The sequence below is a fragment of the Trachinotus anak genome, unplaced genomic scaffold (assembly GCF_046630095.1).
Source record: "Trachinotus anak isolate AG129_WGS33_773 ecotype Australia unplaced genomic scaffold, CSIRO_AGI_Tana_v1 ptg000008l, whole genome shotgun sequence".
In the NCBI taxonomy this organism is placed as follows: domain Eukaryota; kingdom Metazoa; phylum Chordata; class Actinopteri; order Carangiformes; family Carangidae; genus Trachinotus; species Trachinotus anak.
In genome coordinates, this window is record NW_027273859.1 from 29395049 (window position 1) to 29408893 (window position 13845).

General features: G+C 39.1%; 1 protein-coding gene across 2 annotated transcripts; it reads left to right on the top strand.

Moving 5' to 3' along the window:
• Positions 1-800: 800 nt before the first annotated feature.
• On the top strand, positions 801-13539 carry LOC139624733 (ras-related protein Rab-14-like). Of its 2 annotated transcripts, none has more exons than XM_071484075.1 (8): positions 801-1263; positions 1754-1812; positions 4165-4218; positions 4435-4612; positions 5179-5245; positions 6024-6111; positions 6203-6233; positions 7434-13539. In XM_071484075.1, exons 2-8 carry the CDS (start codon positions 1761-1763, stop codon positions 7609-7611), a joined length of 648 nt encoding a protein of 215 aa, XP_071340176.1. In that variant the 5' UTR covers positions 801-1263; positions 1754-1760; the 3' UTR covers positions 7612-13539. The 2 variants fall into 2 exon arrangements, with proteins under 2 accessions (XP_071340176.1, XP_071340175.1); XM_071484074.1 differs by having other exon boundaries at positions 820-1287.
• Positions 13540-13845: the final 306 nt, after the last annotated feature.

Consider the following 13845-nt stretch of genomic DNA (forward strand, 5'->3'; position numbering starts at 1 on the left):
TTCATTTTTAAATTATGATCCATTTAGAGGAAAACAGACCATAAAGCAGGGGATGAATTAGGGCGGGGCTACTGTGTGATTGACAGATTGTACCACACAATCAGGATAGAGGACAGAGCAGGTCAGCTCCACCCCTCACTACTCCTCAGCTCCACCTTCTCCTCCAAATATGGTTTCTTCTGGTTTCAAAAAAACAAGATGGCGACGGCCAAATCACCAATGGGTGATGTCACAGTGGGTTTGCCACTTGAAATAAAGTTGTGTTCTATTCTATTCTAAAATGATGAATATGCTAAATCAAAATTGTGACAGAGCGTGCACCCTGTCAGTCTAATGGTCGACACGCTTGCCATGTGACAGCAATGACCACAGCTCGATCCATGTCCAGTAGAACCATGTCTCTATCCCTCTCTGTATGACCTGTGTTTCCTGTCTGTCTCTGCACTAACAAAAAAAATCATCATAGAAAAAAAACAATTTAAATTTGTTGATGGTCAATTTGAATGTGTGAACTTGGACCTCAGGGAATAATGATGGGCAGATTCCCACAAACACACTGTTCTAGTTCCAGTAGATTCTACAGAATAATACAGCTACTGCTACTTCAAGCCCCCTTTAACTCTGAGTCATAACCAAATCTGAACACACAGACATGATACACACATTTTTAGATTCAGTGGGAGTTAAACTTTACGAGGATACCATTACATACAAATAAATATATGTCCATAACCTTAAAAATCATGGATAACAGACACTGCTTTTAACTCCCCACTCCGTGACTCAGAACTTGCCTGAGAATGATCAGATTTTTCAGTTTTCTTCAGAGTCAAAGTGATTCGTTGAGAGTTGTCTGTGCTGTCAATAGTACACAGTGAAAGGGAGCTGCCAGTCGTGAACTCGGTGAACTTCATTGCCAAAAATGTAAACAAAGCAAGGCTGAAACTACAGGCCAACCAAAACAGGACTCTAGATCCTCTTCCTAACTCGCTGGATCAGTAGCAGCATTATAAATTGTTCTTCTTGTTTCTTGTAAAGGTTTTACACATGTTCATATGAGGACCTGTTCATACAAAAGGAATCATTTAATTAACCGTTTAATTGATTAATCTTCCACTGGGTGGCGGTAAAAACCCGTACGTCTCTTTTTTCGACGGTGAGGAAGAATTGCGGAAGAGAGGAGAGGCTTCCTGACGGCTCAGCAGGCTAACCAGCTAACGAAGACAACTTTCTGTCTAACCAGCGGTTTAACCGGAGTTACAGGTTAGATAGACGCCCGGACCGAAGGTAAACTGCAGGATTAATAACACACCCTGCCTGTCTGGTTTTTTATTCTATGGTTTATGTTGTGAGTCTTGATGAAAGTGGCCTCCTGCTGTTAGCTGTTAGCTGTTAGCTGTTAGCAAGGCGTAGACAGAACAGCAGCGGTTAGCCGGTTAGCTGCAGGGCTAATGCAGGGTTTTCTCAGAGAGGGAAGTCAGCTGATGGAGGTTAATACCTGTGCTGAACAGAGCTGCTTTTATCCTGCGCGACTGTCACGGTGTTTAACGCTGTGTGCAGAAGCAGAGCTCGGTGTTTAGCCTTAGCTGTGTGTTAGCCTAGCCTAGCCTAGCCTAGCCGCTTCCTTTTGTTTGTGTGTCCAGTTGGACGGTTTCAGGTCAGAGGAGATAGAGGAGAGCCAGAGTCAGACAGGGTGTGGACGCTGCTGAAACTCATGCTGTTGGTTTGATTGAAGCCTTTTGTCCCCCCCCAGTATCAAGATGACAGCCGCACCTTACAACTACTCCTACATCTTCAAATACATCATCATCGGTGAGTCAGACTCATGAAGTATGAAATACTCTGATCTTTTACACAGGTACTAATACTACACAGTAATAATACTCTGTCACAAGCAGAAGCTCTTTATTCGTAATCCTTGTCAAGTAGAAGAACAAAAGTACAATCAGGAAATCTACTTCAGGTATTTAAAGTCAAAGTACTCGGTCTCCTGTGACTGTTACACTGCTATTTATTATATCATTACATTATTATTACATATGTGTTAATATAACAGCAGCAGTTAGTTGAGTTGCAGCTATTTGTTTTGTAAATGACCACAACAAATGATTCTTATCATTATGGATGAATCTGCTGATTATTTTCCTCATTAATTAATAGTTTTTTTTGATTTGTAAAGAATCACATGTCTTGTTTTGTTCAACCAACAGTAAAAATTTAAAATAAATTAAAAGATGTGCAGCAAATTGTCACATTTGAGAAGCTGGAGTGATTAAATAGTTATTTTTTTTCAACATAGAAAAATTATGTTAATGATTTGATGATGATCATAGTTTCCAGTTAATTTTCTGTCACCTGACTAATTGGCTAATCATTTCATCTCTACTTGTATATACTGCAGAGGAGTTTAATTTGATCAGTTTATAAAACACATAATCTATGTTATCATAATCTGTAACTCATAAAGATTAAAGATTAAACCACAAATTGTTCTGAGAGACAGAAAGAGTTAAAATAATCCAATAGTTAACAAAAAAAAATCACAAACTGAATCCAGATCAGTGAATCAGAGCTCTGTCTTTTTTCTTTCCCATAAATCATGTGATGACCCCTCAGATTTATCTGGTGACCGTTTAGAGGGGCCTGACCCTTAGGTTGGGAACAAGTGGACTAAACTATCTAAGTGTATATGACATCGTTGGGTTTTGTAAATCCTGAAACGGAGAAACAGAACTGAAGTCTGAAAACTGGTTGTAACAGTTATTGTAGATGGTGACGCAGCACCTCAGAGTACGAAAACAACTGTTCAGTTTTTAGAAAAAAATGTGGCTGTAATTGGCAGTGGTAAGTAGTAGTTTGAATGACGTTCAACAGCAGCAGCATCATATATCATTTCATTTAGCAAAGGAAACATGGTAAAGTATGTTGATTTTATTAAGTATTAACTGCAAAAACAACAAAGTACAGTAGTATGGGACTGGTCGACACCGTTTTTGACTAATACAGATTGTACTTAGTGGACTTCACAGGCTCCAGTTCCTAAATGCCATCAGGTTTTAGACAGATTTCCTTCCTGTTATTTGATTTTTCTTTTTCATTTCCTTATTTAGAGGACAACACACATTAATCAATACGTCTGTAAATGGCTTTGAGAACGGGTTCCAGAGGAGAACCGGTTACAGATTGTCCAAACGATTTAAATCATGTCCCTCAGAGTTTATTGTTTCCTTTTATCAGACCCGGCATGTTTGTCTGACAGTTGTACGTTACAAAACAGTGACGTCAGACTCATGTGTCTGTGCTGCTGGAAACTTGCAACAAGAATGAGTCATGGTGGAGAAGAAGGAACGGTCCAACGCGTGGTTAGCAATCATCAGGGGCATTGATAACAGATTGGACAATAAGCAGAATCAATAATGGGATTGGTATCAATAAAATCTTCTCAAATCCCATCCCTGACTGCAGCAGTGTTTGTCATCCGGCTGGTTTCAACTGCAGAGATGATTTTTTTTTTTTAAACCACTGAAGTGACATTTTAAGAAGATACATGGAAGAAGAAGAAGAAACATGGCCGCTTGTGTTCGCTCATCTATAAACCTCACACAGGAGTGAAGTGTGAGGAGCTGTTTCAGTTGTCCAGGGTTGCTGCAGGAACACTCTGCCTCATGTTCTCATGAAACACACCTGGGTGAATCATCTCAACAAGAGATGCACAACTGTGTCAGAAAATGTCTTGTAGTCAAAGCTACAAGAAGAGAGTGGACATAAAAACTGAAGGAGAGAAGTCAACTACAACTCCCATGGTGCATTTCAGCAAGAAACATCCAATCACAGAGTTTCACATCCTGTTGGATGCTTCACTAACAGTAAAAAATAAAGACTGAACAAAAATGATTCACACCTCAGACTGGCTTCCTCTCCATAGTAACAGCAGCTGAGGCTCATGGGAAATGTGGTTTTTAGTGTCGTCCATTAAACAGACAGAATTAACCTGATTTCTTGGGCACAAAGTTCAAATAATAAAAACTTACAGTATCATCACATGTTTCTGTGTTAAGGAACAGTTGTTTGAGCAAGTGTGAGAGTTCAGATTTAAACAAACCATCCTGGTTCTCATCCAACCTCGTGTTTTTCCTCTGATTATTTATTTCTCTCTCTCTCCAGGTGATATGGGAGTAGGGAAGTCTTGTCTGCTGCACCAGTTCACAGAGAAAAAATGTGAGTCCTTTCTTCTTCTCTTTTCCCACAGTGTCTGCAGATCTTTAAAGGTCTTTAAATTCAGTTTCCTCAAAAGTCAGAATGTCTTAAATTTCACTTACAAGGGTTGTGAATATTTTCCTTCCCTGCTGTTGGCAGTAATGTTAGTTCTGAAATATGTGTGTGTGTGTGTGTGTGTGTGTGTGTGTGTGTGTGTGTGTGTGTGTGTGTGTACAGTCATGGCGGACTGTCCCCACACCATTGGGGTGGAGTTTGGGACGCGGATCATGGAGGTCCATGGACAGAAGGTGAAGCTGCAGATCTGGGACACGGCCGGTCAGGAGCGGTTCAGGGCCGTCACCAGGTCCTACTACAGAGGAGCGGCTGGGGCCCTCATGGTCTACGACATCACTAGGTACTAACAAGGAGAGGCTGGTTGGTTGCTTGTCCTTGTATATTTCCTGTTTTCCAATCGTCACTGCCACTAGATTAGATCAAAACAAATGCTGGTTTGTCAGCCAAAACTCTGACAAAAACTTAAAAAACTTTCTGGATGTTTTGAGGGTCCACAAGCCGACCAGGATTTGAGAAAGTAGTCCCACAGTCTCTGCTCTCTTTCTTTGTCAGAGCCTTTTAAGATGAAAAAGTGGTTTCTGTGTGTGTAGGAGTGGAGGAAATTCTGGAAGGTCTCTTTCACCTGAAGGCTGCATACTGTGCTGTGTCAGCTCATGTGGCTTTGACCTTTTCATGCTGCAGAAACGACCAGTCAGATACAAATGAAAACATTTTTCTTTCATTTGAAATTTGGCTGCCAGCGCAGGAAGTGATTTTTACTTAAGGTCTCTCCAAAAGTAAGTCAGGATGTGAAATTCCCACAAGATAACACATCTTCACATGGAGCCTGATCCAACCAGGTTCTGACCCAACAGTGTTGGTGATGTTGAAGAATAACTCATCACTGTTGTTTGTGTTTGTGTTCAGGAGAAGTACTTACAATCACCTAAGCAGCTGGTTGACAGATGCCAGGAACCTGACCAACCCAAACACAGTGAGTACAGACACATCATGACCTCACCTGCAGAAGGTAACAGGCCTTTATTTCAGCCATGTTTAGTTACTCCTCTGCCTCCTTTAGTGTTAATGCTACAAGCAGTAAGTGTAGTTTATTTGCAGTAATGGTTCTCCTGAGCAGCCGGGATACATGACAGACACGATCCAGCCATATATTAGATTCATACTCTTGTTCAGTTCATTTTAAAGTCACTTTTAAGCAAAAAAAACATAAATCACAGTTAAGTGTTTTGGACAAAACATATTTGAAGATGTCACCTTAAACTCTGGGAATCAGACATTTTTATTCTGGCTCATTTAATAAACAGAGGAAATTAAAAAAGTATTTTACATGATGCATTAAAACTGAATAGAACAAAGAAAAACATTAAATGCAAAGAAGAGAAGAATCAAAACCTTTTAATAAAATAAATTAAAAGCTTAAGAACAGACACATAACACAGAAGAACATAGCTCCTGTTGGTTCAGGCTGCAGTGCAGGATTAGTAAATCTAATAGACTCATCTGGGTTGTAACCAGCTGCTGTTACTGCAGCAGCATTTCACCTGTAAACCCAGGTAATTGCTGTCATATGTAAGGGAAGTGCCTTCTTACAGCAAGAGGACAGAAATATTTCCATGGTGGGCTCCTACATGTTGAATTATAGTGATCAAAATGCAGATCATTTGTAGTTTATACGTCTAAAACTGTGAATCTTTTAGCCAATCAATAACGTGTACCTGCATTTTAGATATGTGATAAATGATGCCTTTCAGGTGATCATTCTGATTGGTAACAAGGCCGACCTGGAGGCCCAGAGAGACGTGACATATGAGGAGGCCAAACAGTTTGCTGAGGAGAACGGTGAGGAGCAGAGATGCTGAAATGAACATTATTTTAATATCTCATCAGACTGACTGTCTGGTTCTGATTTCTGCTTCCTGTTGTTAATCAGGTTTGCTGTTTCTAGAGGCCAGTGCTAAGACGTAAGTACACACACACACATCTAGAATGGTATCCGGGTAAAAAAACATTTACACTGCAGTGTAAAGTCAAGCTTTTGCGTTATATAATGTTTGTTGAACCCACATTAAGTCAACTCAAGAAGGTTGATTCTTTGTCAAACCAATGTTCCAGTTCCTGCAGGTTCAGACTTTTTAAGACATTTAATATCATATATTATTTAATTTAATACCTGTTTCATGGTCAAAGCAGCCAAAGTATTAATGTCAGTGAAAACTAGTGGGGACAGTGAAGCCTAGAATAACCAACACAGTGCAGGAATTTATTGACATTTACACAACACTGCTGCTTTTGCTTGTGTTACGTTATGATAAACTGAATATTTTTTTTAGTTTTGGGCTGTTGTGCAGACAGAACGAGGCATCAACAGTGATGCCAAATGATGTCATTTTATCAGTTCAATTAATCACTAATCATGCAGCAGAAAATGGATGAAGTAATCACATGAAAATAACTAATTTATTTAAGTTCCATATTTGATGGTCTGGAACAGTAGTACTGGAGACTCTCCAGCCAGTTTTACCAAGATCACATAAAAAAACAATTTATAAGTAACATGACTACCTATGGCAAACTAGAAAATATTTAAGCCCTTTTTATCACCTTTAAACATATTTCTTTTTTCTTGAAGAAACTGATATCAGTATGTTTTAAGGCCTGCAGAGACCATGCTATATACTTTAAAGTATCTTATACGTTATCAACTTTTGAAATAACATGAAGTGACTTTTTTTCTGATATTTACCACCAAACGTCTGACACATCTAAAGGCATCTGTACTGTTGGTATCGACTTCTGTTGCAGCACAGATCTGGAGAAATGTTTTACGTCAGACTCAAGAGACGCTGTAGTTCTTTTCCTCTGTTAGCCTCGCTGATACAGGTCACTCAGCAAGGCTATGGTTATCTTCGTCATGTGACCTTCACGCTATACATCAAAGCAGTCCCACATTACTTTCACCAAAACAAAAGATTTGTCAACTCAATTAGCAAACTGAGATCAGGTCACACTGTAGGCAGAGCAGATAAAACAGGATTTAAACAAAATTGAAAAAATATTTTGGGGAAACCCAACAATTTTAATTTGCTTTAAATCCTATATATAAAAGAACTTAACTGTGTGTTAGTGTCTTGATCATTTTGCTCCTTACTTTTCTCCCTCAGAGGGGAGAATGTGGAGGAGGCCTTCCTGGAGGCAGCAAAGAGGATCTACCAGAACATCCAAGATGGCAGTCTGGACCTGAACGCTGCGGAGTCGGGAGTCCAACACAAACCGTCAGCACCACAGGGAGGCCGCCTCAATGCCGACAGCCAGCCGGCTAAAGAGGGCTGCAGCTGCTAACCACAGACAGAAACTACAGACCCATCAAACAGACCAACGGGCGGACAGAGACAGATACGTACACAGGGATCCCCTTTCCTCAAGGCACTAACATCCATCTTCTATCCACAGTGCATCAGTAAGGATTTAGCTGGATTACATTTAACATAACAGTGGCAAAGTCCAACCATCCAGTTCAGACCGTAGTTCAGTACCCAATTCAACCATCCTCCACCTAGTCAAATCAGGACACTGTCGACCAGATCTACAATTACCCAGATTTCAGTCTTAAATTAGGATCAGTATTGGACAGCTCCCAAATTCAGACCCTTCTAGACCTAAACTGGATCATGGTCTGCACAAATTGAATCCCTCAGCATAAATCATAATGACCACTCTGGATCCACAGCGGGATTGCGGAGGGTCTGGTTCCAACTCACACACTGTTACAATCCAGACTGCCTTCAGCCCACATTCAGCCACATCTGAGCCAAACCTAGGCCAGTCTCGACTATTCTAAGACCAGAACAAAATAGCCAGCATCCCTGGACCAGAAAAACATTTTTTCCAAGACAGGACTACCCTCCGGACACTGTCTCTTCCAAGTTTGGAGCGCTGTTGGTCCAACTCATGCAAAAGTTGTCCCAGTTTGGGACTACTCTCATCTCAATCTCAAATTTTGACCAATTTAAAGCTCAAATCATGGTTGCATCAAAACGGGTTGTCTTTATTCCATATCTGGATGTTCCTATGTAGAGATTTAGAGTCTAGGCTTAAGATGGACTTCCCCTAGTCCAACTTGAGACTGCTTCTAGAGCCCTAAACCCCATAACCACACAACCCTTTTCCACAAAACTGGACTACCCTCCAGTCTCTTCCAAGTCTGGAGCACTGGTGCCTCAACTCGAGTAAGGATAATCCAACTTTGGTACTACCCTGGTCACAAATGGGGAGATCAATGGAGAGATCAGTTTTAAGCAGGGTCACCCCGAGCCAAATCAAGACATTTAGGTTAGGTACGTTGGACCTAAAGGCGGGTCATGCAGGACTGTTCAAGTCCCAGAATAGGACAGGTCTAAGACTATCACCAGATAACCCTTTTTTTTTTCCAAGTCTGAGTCAATCACGGGTAATCCAGACTTGGTCGTCTCTTAAATGTATATAGCTGTCCCATAGACAAAACACCCAAATCCCAAGAGACATACGAAGATACAGAACTCAAATTCAGACCAGTCTGCAGCGTAAATCTGATCTACACAAAATGCAGATCACCCTAGTTCCAATGGGATGTCGCCACAGACACATCCAGCGTCTCCAGCTTGACTGCCTTTACCCCGTATCCAGGCCTATATTCGGACCAAAGGTGAGGGTAGTGAAAATGTAGAACCACCTTTATCCCAATTGTGGAACACCCATACCATAGAGACAAATGAAGATACAACACTTGAATTCGGACAATCCTACAGTCTTAATGTGGACTGCTTTACTATAATTAGGATCCAGTTCCGGACATTCCTATGAACAGATTGAGAGCCTCAGTTCATGCCAGACTGTGCTCAGTCCCAGTCAAGGACCGCCTTTGGCCCAAATCCTCATCTACACCTTGAGGTCAAATTTAGCTTTGTCTTATCTGCTATAACTCCACATTATGACTTCGCTCTTTGAGATAAACTTCTGGATTTCTATTTGTATTTGTATCTTATACATATGTGATACACCGTCATTTATTGTTCAATTGGAGAAGTTTTTAAAATGAATGCCTCAAAACTATAAATTGTATGACAGAGTGACCTGGACATCTAAACTCTAGGATTCCTTCTTCACAGAAAACATTTTGGCCTCTGCTTGATTTCATGCCTCATCTCGCTTGTTCCTCATCCGTGATTTACCGAACCTGCTGCCCTCTGAGCTGCCTGCTGGAGGGTTTAATTATTTCATCAGTTCTATATGGACTGACAGTGTTTGTACTGTGGATCTGAAGATGCATTCTAACAGTTGTTGTGGTCAAATGTGTCTCTGCAGGTGTCCCAGCTGTGTTTTTACTTTTTTGACTCAAGTCCAGTCACCCCGATGTAGGTTAAAGGGGGACTCCACTTTCTTAAGTCATAAATATCCCTGACAATGTATAATGTATAACTTGGCTTAGGTTTGAAGATAATTACAGAATGACTAACAGAAGCATTACAAACTGGAAGTGGGTCACAAGGCAGGGGAGGTCTCCTGGAAGACATTACTGAGCTGTTTTATGGATTTTTTTTTTTTTTTGTTTTACAAAACTCCAGGGTTTTTGGGTTTGACCTATATTATGTATCAAAAGTCAGAGTATCTCAGCCCCTGCTGCTTCAGTTTTGATCAGCCTTATTTTAATACATCTCTCAAAAGTTCCCCAATTTTATCCATGTGCAATACTAAAAGCCTTAGTATGCTTCAGACTAACTGTGCATGACGTGTCATCTGACAAGGGCTTAACGATATGCAAAGAAATCATATTGCAATTATTTTCACAGATGCCGGGATTGCAATATGAGCCATGATTTTAGGGGGAATTTTTAAATTTCATTTTCACTTCAAAGAGTATAAAAATTATGATGATCTGTACCAAACAGGCTTTTCTGACATTTGGAGAATTATATATAGGCTGGGGCATCTCTAATGCTGCATTTAAAAGGTATTTCATGACACATTTTAGCTTTATCAAAAAAAAATTGCATATCCTGCGGTTTGCACTCGGCCATATTTCAATAATATTTCAGTTAATTGTTCAGCCCTATGTCCGACCACGTCTGAATCACAGGAGTACTCTGTTAATCCCAGCTGGAAACGGGGGGGCAGAAAGTAACAGAAAGTGGTGACAGAAGAGTTTCGATCTACATGGACCCACAGATTCATACACGTGCACACTGATACATGCAGAGCAGTAACATGCACATTAGAAGTATTCAGGGGAAACTTTACCTGAATCCAATGTGGATGAAAATTAATGTGAGGACAGTGAGACACTGCCCACCGGACCCAGTTCTACACAGGTCCTGGGTCAGGTCTCCATTGGACCCCTGAAGACCTCTAACAAACATAATTACACACATGAACTCCACCCAATCAACTCACCATCTCTGCAATTCCACATTTTGCCTTTTATAAAAATCTAAAACATTTAAACTGAATAACTTAAAGCAACTTTGAACATTGATTGCTCAGTGGAGAGATGCAGCAACTGATTGATTTAAGACGGTGATGAAGAAGAAAATAATGGCTTACCTGAACCCGATCGTCACGACTGCTCCCTCAGTCGATCTGAAGTTCAGGATAGATTTTTATTAAAATTTTTTGTCCTGTTGTTGATTTTTTTAAAATCAAATATAAATACAATATATTTTTGATGTCACAGCTCCCTCTAGTGGCCATTTATTACATCCTGTCTGGTGAAGTGCGTATTTAGGGAAGAAAAATGACACAAGAGGAAGCAAAGCAGATTCTTTTAATTTATTACAGCCTGTTTTTGTTAGTTTAGTTTTCTTTTTAACATTAGGCCTGGTAACTCTGGTGTGTGGTTCGTTAGAGCTAAATTGTTGTGTTGTGATGAAGGCGTCACACGTTTTACTTAAACTGAAAATTGGTTAGCTCTACAAAAGTAAGGAGACAAAGTATTTGTGGAAAAAAAAGTTTACAGTTGACATCTTAAGAAACATTTGGACTTTTTGCAAAATGCAAAAAAATTAAGTTTGATCCTAAAGTTAAACTTTAAAGTTTCCTCCACTGTCACTGTCAGTCATCAACTAAATGAGAAAGTGTTAAATTAATTATTGGCGTTTAGTTTGATCCTGGAGCCACATGAACCAGTTCTTTCAGACTAACTGGGTCAGTCACTAACTTTTGTACCATAAGAAGCATTCGAGCACTAACTAGCTTCAAACAGAAACAAGAACAGTCCAGCTCTGCTAAACTTTATTTACCTTTGTAAATATTTGAATGCTGCATCAGTTGATTTGGTAAAAGATACAAACACAGATTATCTGTAATTTTAGTCATTTGATTCAGTGTTTGAAAAACAAATCGATTATTGCAGCTTTGACCTGATGGGATTCAACTCGTTCTAATCGATTGAAATTAGATTTACACTAAATGAATTAACTGTCTAGTGCCTCTCAGAGGGGAAACACTTTAAAAATATACAGTAATTCTGCTTAAACACCAGTAAGATTTGATTTTTGATTTTTTTTTTTAAAAAGCATGAGAAATGTTTTCTCTCATACAAAATGCCATGAATAACAAACATCACCTACAATCTATCTGATGAGTCAAAGTATTAATTATTATATAATACACTGAGTAAAAGAATCAGAAAAAAAAACTTTTTAGTTTCTCATTTATTTTCAATCAGTTGATAAATTAAAATTGTTTTTATTTTACGCCCCCCCTTTTTTTCCATGATAGAAAAATGGGTGATGAGGAAAATAAAAAATATATAAGTAAATGTATAAACATAGGCAAGAAAATGTGCAAATAAATAACAACTAAATTATCCAGTGAAAGGAAAATATCTCAAAATACAGCAAAATTCAGAATTACAATGATATAAAGGTATTCATGTGAAGTCATGATAATGCAAAAAGGCTTATGACTTATCTGTAGCATTTTTTTTACGACATATTTTCTTAAACATTTTTGTCTTAATGAAAATACATTTATCTTGGGAAAAAAAAGGAAAAAGTCAAACTTTTTGACAGAAAATTTTATAATTTTGACTTTATTTTTTTTAGTAATTGTAATTTGTTAGTAAAGATATTTGTTCACAATTTGGAGGAAACAAAGACATAATTAAATTGAAATAATTCAAATCAGTTTCTGTTTATTATTGACTCAGCAGATAAATCTTTAGTGATGTTTGTCACCTCTGGGACTCCGTACAGTTTTAAATAAATCAGTTGATTTTAAATTTTAAAGATTTTAAAGCAGCTGTGTCTCATGGAAAAAGTGGTTTTCCTGCCCTGTTTTCCTCGACCTGATGATCCAGTGTACATATCCAGTGTTTCTGGTTTCTAACTGCGTCCCAGTCTGTCTGATGGGGGGAGATCAGTGTGATTTTACTCTTCGCTGTCCTCTGATTGGTGGACAGCTGCCTTCTTTAACTGTGATGCTTGATTTATGAATGAAACCCCTCCCTCACTGTAAAAAAACAAACCATCTGACTTCCATGTTTTCAGGCATCTCGTTGCTTTTTCATCATTTAATAACCTGCACGTTGCATCTGCATTCAGTTTTATAAGGAAAGGATTGGTTTGTTCCCTTGTTGACAGGAGTGTTTTTGAAATGTAATCAAAGAGTTTAACAAGTTCCCAGGGACCAAAGTGTCACAAAGATCCACGACAAGTCACTGGATTCATAAAGAAAAACACCTACTTTAATGTTTTGTTGTGACTGACGCCTTAAGCTTCCCTCACCAAAGGAAAACAAGCATTTCAAAAAAAAAGAAAAGACCCGGAGCCAGATTTCTGCCTGTCAGCAGGTGGCAGTGTGGTCACAGCACAAACTCCTGTTCATGCTCTGACTTCATTACAGCGTCGCCAAATTCCTCAATGAAATCAGTGATCTGGGAGTAAAATACCATCAAAAGGAGAAAGTTGATCTTTAAATAAACTTAACAGCTGAATTTGTTTTTATAATGATAGATGCTTGTGAGAGAGCAGTGACGTTCGTCCCTGAGCTGCTGACTTTTCTTATGTTCAGAGTAAAAGCAGCAATGATCAGGCTGGTGTAACGTGCTCTTTACATTTTATTTTTATTTTTGTTCTGTAATGTCTGTTGATTTTCTGTCTGCTAAAGTAACAAACATGCTTCTTATGATTCTTTGACTATTTATATTCCTAATCTGTGATTTTCTTCAGCTGTACCTCTTCATTGTACGACCACGGGGATTCAGTTATTTGTAAATAAAGTATATATACTGTATATACGCTGACGAGTCACTGTGGTTCTTTTCAGTTCATCTGCACCGTCAGGTCACATGAGACAATAAATAATAAATCCACTGTCACTCTGAGTTTCTCTGTTTCACACTGACAGAAGCTCCAATCTCCTCCTGCCTTCATGGCTTTTATGTATCAGCTATGCCATCTTTAAAGGTCCACACAGTCTAAAGGTAGATGTCCATGTGTTTGTGATTATAAAGCAGGTCTAGGTTCTATATTAATACTGTGAAAGTATCAAAGCCTCAGTCCACAGAGAAATGCACACATCCTGTATTCAGAAACTGAG

Bases quoted from the DNA above. Each gene is read 5' to 3' on its own strand.
- LOC139624733 (XM_071484075.1), top strand. From the start codon at position 1,761: ATGACAGCCGCACCTTACAACTACTCCTACATCTTCAAATACATCATC. The intron at 6,112-6,202 runs GTGAGGAGCAGA...GTTGTTAATCAG, and splicing joins ACAGTTTGCTGAGGAGAACG to GTTTGCTGTTTCTAGAGGCC. The intron at 6,234-7,433 runs GTAAGTACACAC...TTTCTCCCTCAG, and splicing joins CTAGAGGCCAGTGCTAAGAC to AGGGGAGAATGTGGAGGAGG.